The sequence below is a fragment of the Paramacrobiotus metropolitanus genome, unplaced genomic scaffold (genome assembly GCF_019649055.1).
Source record: "Paramacrobiotus metropolitanus isolate TYO unplaced genomic scaffold, Prichtersi_v1.0 Parri_scaffold0000278, whole genome shotgun sequence".
NCBI classification, from domain to species: Eukaryota; Metazoa; Tardigrada; class Eutardigrada; order Parachela; family Macrobiotidae; genus Paramacrobiotus; species Paramacrobiotus metropolitanus.
In genome coordinates, this window is record NW_026570498.1 from 59,921 (window position 1) to 72,115 (window position 12,195).

The following is a 12,195-nucleotide window of genomic DNA, read 5'->3' on the forward strand; positions in this document are numbered from 1 at the left end:
CGCCGCGATCTGTGAAACCCACGATTGCGTCCAGTGTCTCGTGGATGGTTACAGCCTTACAGGCATCAAGGGCTTTGAATCGCATCCGCGTCACGGCGGGTTAAACGGCATCTTCTGCATAGGTCTGGTATCTGCTCCTGTACCGAGAAACTGGAGCCGCGCGGCGCCTCTCACACAACTGAGCGTCGCCCGGACGGCTGCACGACATTTACTTGCAAAAGTTTTCCGGTGTAGCCTTACGTGTTTTTGTTGTCTATATTTGTGTACTGCGTTGCGAACTGGATAATAAACTACCGTAATATTGCTTAAACTGCTTTGATTGCTCGCACAATACCTTCATATCAAAAACTAAATCACCTTCTTCGATGTTGACCATGAAAGTCCGGGGTATATTGTAGCGATAGAAGTTGTACAACCATAAGACCACCCAGTTATGATTCATCATTGCGTTATGAATTTCTATCCTTTTATCGGCTAGCTGTTCTTCTTCACAATTTCTAGAATTCATTCTTGCCTTAGCTTGCTACAGCTTGCATCAGCTTGATCAGCTTGTTCCGCTTGTTAAACTCTTGCCTAAACCTTGCTCCTTGTCATGCACTGTTCTTGTCATTAAACATGCCGTGAACTTCCGTTGTTACGTTTGTTACGTCGTTAAGTCAGTAAGAGCGTCCCCGACCACACCGTTGCCGGTCGTGCCAACCTTTCATCCCAACAGCCCACACAACATCGTGGTACGGTCAACACGCCAACCCACTAGAACAGCAGCCAGATCGGCTACTGTTACAATATAACTCGGAATGTCCTAAAACAGTGCTTTGTAGTCGTTTTCCCTCTGTTGAACAGCGTTTCTCCCCTCGATGCCCATGACAAAAAATGATTTTTAGCGTTAGCAAACTTTTTAATTAAATGATAGTACCACATTCTGATAGACGAGACTTCATTCTTTATAATTTATAATTACGATGAGTGTATACTACAGAATTTTGTACAATACAGTACATGTACCCTGTGCTCGTATGTACATGTACAAAATTGAATATTGTTCACTATAAACCAAGTGCTCAACGCTTATGCATCTCGTACAAATGAACAAGAAAGACAAAAATAAATTTTGTCAATGAAATTTGTTATGAATTTTGTTTTAGTACCCCGTATGTACTTGTATGTGATGCTTATTAAAAGTAAGACGTGTTATTAAAGCCAAAAATTAAAACGCATTTTGGCCTGAAATACTCGGTATTATATTATAACCTTTGATGCTATGCAACAGCAATGCGCGTGAACGTACAAAGCAAATTTTGTAATTCTGCAACTATAGCTTTTAGTTTTCAGACGTGAAGAGGATCAACTTGAAATATCTCCAAATGTGCGATTTTCGGAATCTCGTGACATCATACTACCGACTCTTCTTATTCGTCTAACTGCACTAAAAATGATTCGTAAAGGAAGCTTTGGCATCCATCTTTAAGCAGTTTTCTTCCTTCCTGTACAAGAAACACTAACCTTGATAACAATATTTTTCTACTGCTGCGGATAAATACAGTACTTGGTTATAAATTGTATTATGCAACGAAATACGGCTGTACTGATTCTGTCATTGGTTGCACTCTGTACTGATCGGATTTCTCACTCCGCCCATGCTCTCAACCTACCAGGAATGCATTTCGGGAGAGGCGACTTTTCCAATGTTATGGATGTTTATGAGCCTAAATACTGCTGGGTGTATCGCGATGAGTACTTTAATGGAATCTTTAGTGAAAGAATCATTATAGGTACGTCATTATACCCTCTCCGCAAAACAGCGGATCGAGCAAAGTTCATGTGATGACCTTTGGTTATATGAAAGCTATTGTGTTTTATACACAGATGGAGGCCAAGGAACATGTGTTAACGACACCCAACTGGCTGATTGTGTCAGGTCTGGACTGAGCCATACCAAGGAACATATAAAATGTGAAATCTGTGATGTTCGCTGGGAATCGTGCTGCTATCTTGGCAAAGGGACTATCAAAGACAGCATATTTCCCCGCGGCAGTTTCTTGTTCAATGCTGTTGAAGGTACGCTAATGTGTGTTTACAGTGTACACTGTGGAAACCACAGAATTTCGAAAAAGTTAAGCATCGCGTAAAGTGTTTGCTTTAGCACAAAATTACACGAAGTAGAAGTTAAACGTCAAAACTACCTAAAATAGTCGGTTAGTATGGCCTCCTAAGTACTAATTACAGATAATTTATGCTAATGGTTTGTATTCAGAGCCGCCAGAGAGTTGTTGCGTTTCTAACCCAACCCCTCCACCGACGACTTCGCCACCAAAAATAACAACTACACCCGAAACGCCTTACACGGTGACAGACACAACTGAGACAACCGTCACAATAACACCCCCTCCAGGCACGCTCACAACGCCCACTGTTTCCACAACACCAACGCCATCAACTACGGCGCCACCGAGTAAATCGACCACCACAGATCAACAGCGACCACTGGGACATTCACTCCACCAATATGGTGCGTCGACGACATCTTAGTGGCCCTGACCCTCTCCACGCCAAACACGACCCTGACAACGCCATACCTCAACCAACACGACTACAACGCCACCATCACCACCGCCACCACCGTGTAATACAGCCTCTACCACCACTTCTCCGCCCAACATTACCACAACAGCACTCCACCACCCATTACCGTACCTGCAGGCTCCACCACACCGTCGTTACCACCACCGGGACGGTACATACCACCTGGCATCTTCGACACCGTCGATTCAAGCACTACTAGAGCAGGGACTTATCCCCCCCGCAACACGACCACACCGTCGTTGCCACTACGGAACGAGGACATATCCTCCACCTGGCAAACCACGACACCGCCGCCTCAAGTACCACTGGAACGGGAACCTATCCACCCATCTACAGCACGACACCACCGGTTCCTCTACCACCGGAACGGGTACATATCCACCCCCTAACAACACCATGACACCGCCAACTCCAAGTACCACCGGGACGGGAACCTATCCGCCACCCATCTACACCCCGACACCACCGGTTCCTCTACCACCGGAACGGGGACATATCCACCCCCTAACAACACCATGACACCGCCAACTCCAAGTACCACCGGAACGGGAACGTATCCGCCACCCATTTACACCCCGACACCACCGGTTCCCTCTACCACCGGGACGGGGACATACCCGCCACCTAACAATACCACCACACAGTCGACTACATCTACCACTGGAACGCCACCTAAGACCATAACGCCCCCGTCACCAACCACCACCGAGACGGTACCATCCCCGTCGTCAACGCCGTCCAATCCGCCACCAACAGTAACCATAACCCCAACCACGACCACACGTATTACCACCTCCACCAATGTTCCTCCGCCAGCCACTACACCGAACACCACCGCCCCGCCCTGTGACGACAGTGTTCCTAATCCACCCTTGCCGCTGTATCCGAGATGCGGTGTCGTACTGGACCCGACATACGCCACCCCCGACTGCTTTCTTGTTGACATCGGCTTCTATGTGACACCTTCCTGTAATCCCTTCGAAGCCCAGCGCTGGAAGAGGAACGGAAACAGCCATGTCGGCGTAATAATCAACGACACCGCTGTATTAACGGTCGCCAGTGGTCTGTAAGTCCCACTTTTGTAATTTTGTTTGAAGCGAATACAGCACGAGGCGGATTAACACTGCTGAGCTCCAGTCTCGTCATACCGTTTGTGCAGGGAGCGGTATGATTTTATCGATATACTTTGGGTAAACCGGACTTTTTTAGACCCTATCGTAATAGCAATGATTCGGCCGAATCATTCCTAATTACGATAGGGTTCGAAAAATAAATAACCGATGCGTGATTATCAACGACACCGCTGTCTTGACGATTGTCAGTGGCTGCAGTTAAAAACTTTTAACCGATGACTAGTTCTGATCTAAAGTTATATTTTGCCGCGACCTTTCGGCTACAATTTTAGGCATCTTGTGGTTGAGCTTATCGGCACTATGTTGATTAAAATTTCGTCGACCGACGTCGGCAGCTCGGCGTCGACGAGGGCTATAAAACCTAAGAAGTATAAGAAGACCTGAGAAAATCTAAGATTCTCTTAAAACCCTAAGAATCTAAGAAACCCTAGGCAAATTAAGGAAGGAAAGACCTAAGAAAACCACTACTTATGTAGTTGAACACTTGAACTGATTATTTCATACAGACGCGATCCCAAAACCCGCAAAGCTATGGCCAACATCGCGGTTCGCGCCACCTCCGGCTCAGCAGAAATAGAGGCCCAGTATATTCTGGCCAAGCGGATGTTCTTCCAGGACGATCACCTCCGCGCCACCAACCGCTACCCGAACCGTCTTTTCGTCCTCCTGGAACTGGAGCAACCTATCAACATGGAGCGCGCCTGTCCAGTGTGTTTCTCCGATCGGCGTCAGGATAAGCCGCTCTCGGACAGCAATTCCTACGATAACCGCGCCTATCTTGGAGAGTGTACGATGTACGGACGCTACAAGGTGCCTTGGAGCTAGCTGTTAACAGGGGAGGAGCCTACAGTTGCGGCCTGTGGGTGTACCAGCGGCCCCCTTAGGATATTCGGACCTGCACCGACACACATACGGATATTGCTCAAAAGATCACCCGCGCTATCTGCGTGGACCGTCACTGACGGGTTTCTGTGCTGGTGGACCTACACAGGCGCCGTTTTGTCTTGTAAGTACAACATGTATGGCTTCCTGGTGTGTGTTTTGTACTGATAGACTTTTGTATTTCTAGGCGGACACGGGAGCACCATTGTAACTTATTTGTAAGTAAGAATTATAGCAACTCACTTTACGACATATAAAAACCGAAAGAAATTCAAATAGTCTAAACAAATTTATAAAAACAACAAAAAAATATTAAAGAAGGTAAGAGAACAGCTTGCTTGCAAACTGGATAGAGATGGCATGTCGCTACGTTATCAAAATTTTAACAGAGAAACCTGTAAACAGAATGTTTTACAGGGCTTATTACACAAATGATTGCAGATGCATTAAGTAAATCTTGCATTACGACAACCTCAATTAAGCTGTTGCACTGCAGAACGTGCCGGGATAACGCCACGCCTGCAGCGCGTTTAACTAGTCTATCTGTACAAGTCGATTCGGCATGCTACGGTAAGCTCGTATTGAAGTCAACAATTAAGTTCGCTCTTTGTAAAGTGCGTTTGCGTAAATCGTGTCTGGTATATGAAAATTTAAATAATTGCTTTTCGTGGTTTGCAAATAATAAAGCAAATTACGGAGCAATTATCGAAGATGTTATCTACACACCCACCCTCCGCCGGATACCAACGGTGACCGATGGCAACGCCACGAGTATTCAAGAGAAACCGTGCATATGGTTGGCGTGGTGAACAGGGTAGGTCGCGCTGTGTCTGGTCGAACACTAGCGGTCGAAATTCGAAGTTAAAGTGTGTACAAATACTGGTAATAAAAATTTGCTTCGCAGAGTTTGCCTCTGTCGCCTCTAATCGGACATGTTCCTCCGCCGAACATGTCCGAATACCCTGCCTAGTCGTATTGTGATAATGTCCTTGGTCCTCTTTTGCCATTTCACCCCCACGTTGGTAAGTTGCTGGACCCGTCACACAACCCAAGTCTAGCTGCATAGGTTACTGCAACCCGCCTTCCGGCACCCGTCCAAACAATCCAATGGATAGGACCCCATGGGAACCATGTCGGCGTGAATATTAGCGTCACCGAGTTTGACGGTTTCCATCGGAGAAAGGTAAGCCCGGCGATGCCACTTTCCCTGCACCGGCTAACATTGTAAAGTAACTTATGCGACCAGATTGTATAATAGAGGGCCAGAAGGAAAAGTCCGAGCCGGACCTACCCGTCAATGACCTCCTGATTGCCGGTAGACACCGTGACGCGCTAAACCAACTACCAATTTGTCTTCCTGTCTGAAGCAGCCCATCAACATACCACGTACTCCGAACGGCACCGACTGTCTCTCCCTGAAATGCCGGCTAGAATCCAAACCGCCCCTACACTGGAGAGTGCGAACCGTACAAGTGGCTCGGCACTACGTGTCATGGTGGCTAGAAAGTATAACGCGACGGGTTATTCCGCAAGCGCCCAAGGGTGTCCGCTTGTGTTCCGATAAGCATACGGAAGCTGCTCAACCGGTGCATCCAAGCTATCACGGGCCTTTACTTACAGGAATTTGTGTCGTTTGACCCTCATGAGTGCAACACTTTGTCGGACAGGGCCTTTTAAGCCAGCCAGTTTTCAGTGTAGGCGCTAAAGTGCTTACGAGCTAAGCGGGTGTGCATTCGAAGTTCCGAGTCAGATAGTTTCGGCTCGGTCCGCTTTTTACTGGCACTTTTTAGCTACGGGATTTCCATTCGGTATGTTTTCGAGGCAGAAGTTTTCGCTGCCATGTGTTTTCGGGCCTTTTGTCGAATGCTTCTCAGCCGGATGTTTTCCCGAAACGTTCCTGTTAGGTTACTGCTTTTGGTGGAAGCAAGCCCTTTTTGTAGAAGCATGATACTGAACGTGGTTTGCAGCACCCAGTTATGCCGATATGTTCATGAAGCCAGATTCGTGCCAGATTAGTGCCTTGGCGCTCGTGCCAGATTGGAGCCTTTAGTCGGGCGTTTTCGAGTGCGGCTGGAAGTCGGAAATTTTGTCGGATAGGCTTTCTCAGTCTAAGCGGGCGGAATTTAGTTGCTATAAAATATGTACTATCGTGACCCTGCCCTACGGCACTCTGTTTTATGTTCTCAATTTCTTGCGTACACTTTGAGTGCACGGAAATTTTTCAGGGACTCCGGAAACAAAATAAAAGTGATATGATGCAAGAGTTGATCACCTTCAGATGCCGGTATTGCTGCAGCCAGTATTATGCACTGTATATCAAGTGGCAAGCACAAAACTTTCGAGCAAAACTGGCACTATGTACGGTATTACACTATCTGTATATGTCTGCTGAAAAAACGATGACCTACAGTGTATGAATAATAAATGGTACAGATATGGAGAAATGTGGTCACTGCTCTGGTGGCATGGCTTCGGGACTTGTGGAGCGCAAACAGAAAATTTAACTAAAGCCTAGTTCCAAAAGGCAGTGGGAATAGCGAAAAGATGGCGAGAGGTTGTTAGAATAGCCAAAAATGCTGCGAGTCCACCCTAAAATATATTAAATTCCGTGATTCGGTTGATGCCCGAACATTACAATAATTGTCGGTTAACTCGATCGTTCGTGTGCATTGCCATTTGGCACCACAGTACCAATAATCTTCGTTCAGTAATATCGAAACAGCCAAGACAAAAAACCAGTTTTTTAGATTTCTAAAAAATAAGTACAAAATTCAGAGAAAGGAGCCGCAATGAAAGGGTATGGGATCGAACTGTCAAGAATGCAGTAAAACACTTCCATGCAGCGCAGCAATCTCTAGAAACAAGTTTCTTCTTGAGAGAAAGTGTTTTTTACTTTTCTCAAATGCACGTCCAGCGTTGTGCTACTTCAGCAAATCCGATCTGGCACCTCTCATGAACAAAAGTAAGCGTGGAAGCTGCCGCTACCGGCTGAATACATATGTACCGTACTTGGTTTTGATGCAATGTTTGTTCTACGTAATTCTCTATAGTAGGTTCACCTTCATGGGGTAAAGTGGTAATGTCTTGGTATCAATGAAAACAAGTGAAAGCGCATTTGGTACGTTTCTGGTTCTGTGGTGGTTATGCGTGGGTTACCTGGTTCATAAGATAAGAGTGATAGCGTGACCACTCGTGCGCACGTGGGAATGTAAGAGTGCGGTTGATTCACTTGTCATGCTGTGTAATTGCTTAGGTTTATTACAGAGAATGACAATTCGCCAAGCTTTAACAAAATCTGAAACAGTGACCTAACGTTCACTGTTTCAGAAAGTTGATAGGTTGTTACTGTTTCGGAAAGAAAGTTGTTCACTGTTTCAGAAAGGTGATTACTGTTTCCGAAAATCGATAGATTAACTTGTAATTGCTTAATTCTGTGGTTGGGGTTGTACAAAAGTAAGTTCAATTTATTCCGTTTAATTTGCGTATTTAATGATGCACGCTACAGTATGTATTCCAGACAGATGTAATTTGAAGGTAACCTTGAAACTTGGTTGGATCGTTCCCGGCATCGTGCCCGCACGATTCTGATCGGACGTATCAAAAACAAAAGTCTTGATTTTGGCAATAGAGATCTCCAGACTGTGGGAGGCCGCGTAGTATCGATCTTTTTCTTAATAAAGAAGCTTAACGGCGACATTCTCCCTCTTTCTTAAATTTAGGAGTAAAGTATGGCTTTTCTTACCTCAACATTTACTATCCAAGTATACCGAACTGAGGTACATTTGATCTTTCATCAAGTAATGGTGATTATCATTTTTTTTAAATATTGGAAGATATATACACCTGAGTAACACCTCGTTCACGCCAAGTTGGCGGTGCGTCATTTTAATTTTCTGCCGAATCGTGAGGCGCATGCTTTGCTTATCTTCTTAAAATTTTTAGTGCAGTTTTCTTCTGCGCATTTGTTGAGCAAAAACGTTATCGATTTTCGGTAGCAGTGTCGCGAGAAACACCTTCCTACGCGAAGGCACCGATGGAACAAGTCATGGCAGTGCTGAAACACAATTTAATTCAGCCAGAAATTCAGGAAAGACTTTAGGCGCTTGAAATTAAGGTCAGTTTGGGGACCCCACGAAAGTGCTTCGTAAATAAGAACTAAAAGTCAACGGCTAGACCAGACCTGCAAAACGCCTAGGGGAGCGAAATCGTTTTTTCGCCTAAACAAAGCGCTAGTGGAAAAAAGGGATGGTGTCAACTGAGAACTGTTTCAATGGAGGGTCGCGCGCCTATGGTGAGGAGTGTAGTGAAAAAATTATCGCCCAACACCTTGTGAATTTGATTTTGTGGTGCGAGGTCAAGGAGGACTTCCCACGGCTGTATGGTGACCTCGCGAAGGAGGTCGTCCTACAGTTTGGCCACGCCCACCGTTGTACCGGTGCCCTGACCCAGGAGTGACATCAAGTTAATGGTGTTCGGTGCACCCCAAAGGGCCATTGTATGGCCAAGTCAATAGTCTCAGCGTTCGTGGGCTGCGTCATAAACGGAAAATTAAAACGAATTTTATGTCGGAGGGAGGAAACCGGAATAGCTGGACTGCAGCGCATTTTTGAAGTGGTCTCCTCTAGTGGTAAAATTCCTGTAATTCTAAACAAGCACAAATCCTTGGAACCTCAGTTGCAAATGGTGTTGGATAGATTCATTGAAAACATAAAAGTAAATTTATAGACTAGTGGTTCGTGGGAATTTTTAAATAGACACCGCCAACTTGGCGCGAACGAGGTGTATATGGAATGGACACCACATTTACCTGCAGCCAATACGGAAGTCACGCGTGTAGAACTGTGAAACCATCAAGCATAATATGTACTTCCGCGAGGTCTCTTCTCATAGCAACCATGCTTTTTTTATGGAAGAGTGCAAATGAAACGGTAAGTACAGTACCTTTGACTCGTAACACTCCGCACAATTCTGCTTGTCTCTAACCCTGGGTGCGGCAATGCCACAGCGTTTTGTGGTCTTATTACTCACGCACACAGTGATATTCAATGTCGTTACCGTGTCACCGTATCTTGTTATAAGTCATACTATTCCAGACAGGATTTCGAACGTATTCAACTGAAAGATGATCAGCCGTATATTCTCAGATCACTACACTATCCAGCACGGTTTCCTATTGGCACAGTATATCTATTCGATTGATTCCTCTGGCCAACCAATCAAGGTATCTCTGTACACTAGGCACGTGGGATGAGCAAGTGGTTGAAGACGTTCTCCTACTCTGTATAAGGCTGCATTTGTAGCTAACGAGATGTGTGAGAACAGAATTACGGCATGAATATTTCTTTAGAATGTTTATTTTATCGACTGGAGCTTAGCGAAGGTGACGTATTTTGAGCAACTACTTTGACTGCCGATTCGGCAAGTAAAGCCGTTTAACGAATGTAACACGTAACGCTCGTGAGCTTTCACGTCAAGTTTGGCCTGTATTCCTATTAAAATAAATTTTCTGTCTAGTGTCATTTATGTTTCAAAATTTCCAAGCTGAACATTATAAACGACGAAAATTCAAAGACTTCGGCTTGAAGCAATCACAACCGCCCGGTGTGGCAGCGCAGTGCAGTTTTCATCTTGCAAATTTTTGAAAATTCCCGTTTCTTTCCTTTTTGATTTTTCTCGCAAAAGTGTTTTCCTGTCTTCCGTCTGCTAAAGAAGGAAGAATAAGTGAGGAATCATTTTAACTTGAAAATTGCCCGACTGGAACTCGAATGGCGCAAAATCAGCCGATCTGCTTTTAGGGCACTGGGCAGTAAACGGGTGGCGTATGTTACCGATAGTGGCAGTATTGATTCTACAAAGTTTTTGAATAACTTCAAAATTAGCATTTCCGCATTCGACTTTAATTTTGTCAGGTGGGACACTTTTATGGCCGCTACAATGCCGACCAAACGTTGGTAACACGCCACGTTCAGGTCCGCGATGCGCTCCGGTTCGGGTTGGGCGTGGCTTAGGGAGACACGGTAGCAGGCTGTCTCAGCCTTTCCATTTTCTCCCAGTAGAACGATTCCTCGGCGTACACACAGCGACCCGTGAAGTATAGGTATCCTTGCGATAAAACTCGGAAGCGTCCATATACAGTATGGCCTTAGTGACACACAAACACAATCACATCTGCGCGACTAGCGCGCCAGCCGAAAACCAATTCCAAGACATTTGGAAAGCCAGAACCGCACATTGAGCAAAGTGCCGGTAGCATCGTTTCGATGTAACGTACACGATTTTTTGTAGGGTACAGTAAATTAACAGTCAGATTTGACAGCGGTGCAACTTCATCGGGCGAATGCGGTATAAACGGTCACCGTATGCCGTGGCTATTCTGCGTGGCTATTCCAACAATGGCTATTCTGCAGAAGTGCATTTGGGGCCAGTGACCGATGTACGGACAGCTGATTTTCCTAACACTCGCACTACTCCATGTTCGATTGACGTTGCCTATTCCTAAAACAGCACGTATCTGGTTGGGGAAAACTTACGGTTCGGAAAACGTTCCGTAGTTTAACAGTCCTGCACTGCAACTATGCTTATTACTGCACAAAATCTTTACAATATTCTTCGATTGGCGTCGTTTGATTCAGCAACATTTAGAAATAAATTTTGCAAAACAACTTCATCTGTGAACGATATCTCCACAACTTCTTTTGAAAAGCGGCCCAATGGCTAAATTTACAAGATTGCGCAGCAAATTATATAATCCCAACCAGATATCTCCACAACTTCTTTTGAAAAAATGGCCCAATGGTCAAAGTTAGCTAAATTTATAAGTGCGCAAGCAAAATTGTATAATTGCAGCTTTGTAGAAATCACGACTGCCAATTTTTCGTTTGATTTTGAACCATTGATTCGGTATCCAGTGAGTAGATTAGAGCAGATGGAATGCTTTTTTTTAAAGCCTATTTTCTGAGAGATACGAAAAGTTAAAAATATTTGGCCTACAAAATACTGCAGTCGGTTTTTTTTTTTTAAGTCAGCCGCCGGTTCATCTGTATAGGCAGGCGCGGCGTTGTTTTCTGCATGCGTTTACTGTACTGTCGCTGCAGTCATCCAGAACCACAGCAGAATGCATCTTCCTAATTATTTTTCTTTAAAATTATCGGATAAATGGGTTACCGAAGTGGTTTTGCATTAACTAGCACGTACAAAAAACTTCACCAGTTTATTTTTCTATCTAGATTCAGTCAAAGGAATTTGTGTTCGGAATACGTTGGCCCAACAGAACCGTACTAGATGGATGCTTAGGCGAGCGACTTAATGTTTGGGATGCCAAGGGTGTGTACGCTTATTAAGACTTCATAGTTCATACTGCTAGAGTGCCCGCAGAGTAACTAGTTATTTTGAAAGGCTTACCGTAAATCCGAGATTAACGCTCCACTGAAATTAATGCCCTGCGGTTTTACGCCCTCCCGAAGCTCTTGAAAATTAAGGCCCAGGCGTTAATATCGAAATTTACGGTATACTGTACCTGCTTGCAGTTCCAGCATCTCCTGTTGCTTATGCTTGTGGTGGAGGACGAGTGGATATTCTATCGTACAGCGACGCAGTA

At 45.0% G+C, this 12,195-nt stretch overlaps 2 protein-coding genes and 2 long non-coding RNA genes across 4 annotated transcripts; all 4 read left to right on the forward strand.

Moving 5' to 3' along the window:
* The first annotated feature begins 1,463 nt into the window (after positions 1-1,463).
* On the forward strand, positions 1,464-2,529 carry LOC129601804 (uncharacterized). Its single transcript, XM_055500703.1, has 3 exons — positions 1,464-1,772; positions 1,867-2,058; positions 2,255-2,529. Exons 1-3 carry the CDS (start codon positions 1,565-1,567, stop codon positions 2,527-2,529), a joined length of 675 nt encoding a protein of 224 aa, XP_055356678.1. The 5' UTR covers positions 1,464-1,564.
* Positions 2,530-3,083: 554 nt separating this feature from the next.
* LOC129601805 (uncharacterized) lies at positions 3,084-4,541 on the forward strand. The gene is made up of 2 exons (XM_055500704.1): positions 3,084-3,649; positions 4,223-4,541. Exons 1-2 carry the CDS (start codon positions 3,099-3,101, stop codon positions 4,539-4,541), a joined length of 870 nt encoding a protein of 289 aa, XP_055356679.1. The 5' UTR covers positions 3,084-3,098.
* A 99-nt stretch (positions 4,542-4,640) lies between these two features.
* LOC129601800 (uncharacterized) lies at positions 4,641-6,769 on the forward strand. Its single transcript, XR_008692283.1, has 6 exons — positions 4,641-4,722; positions 4,786-4,816; positions 5,095-5,168; positions 5,286-5,412; positions 5,503-5,781; positions 5,857-6,769. It is a non-coding gene; the product is annotated as an uncharacterized LOC129601800 (long non-coding RNA).
* A 3,018-nt stretch (positions 6,770-9,787) lies between these two features.
* LOC129601806 (uncharacterized) lies at positions 9,788-12,193 on the forward strand. Its single transcript, XR_008692285.1, has 3 exons — positions 9,788-9,819; positions 11,825-11,921; positions 12,125-12,193. It is a non-coding gene; the product is annotated as an uncharacterized LOC129601806 (long non-coding RNA).
* The last annotated feature ends 2 nt before the right edge of the window (positions 12,194-12,195 follow it).

Excerpts from the sequence above, each read along its gene's own strand:
- LOC129601805 (XM_055500704.1), top strand. The coding sequence starts at position 3,099 with ATGACACCGCCAACTCCAAGTACCACCGGAACGGGAACGTATCCGCCA. Across the intron at positions 3,650-4,222 it reads TTAACGGTCGCCAGTGGTCT|ACGCGATCCCAAAACCCGCA; the intron begins GTAAGTCCCACT and ends TATTTCATACAG.
- LOC129601804 (XM_055500703.1), top strand. The coding sequence starts at position 1,565 with ATGCAACGAAATACGGCTGTACTGATTCTGTCATTGGTTGCACTCTGT. Across the intron at positions 1,773-1,866 it reads TAGTGAAAGAATCATTATAG|ATGGAGGCCAAGGAACATGT; the intron begins GTACGTCATTAT and ends TTTTATACACAG. Across the intron at positions 2,059-2,254 it reads CTTGTTCAATGCTGTTGAAG|AGCCGCCAGAGAGTTGTTGC; the intron begins GTACGCTAATGT and ends GTTTGTATTCAG.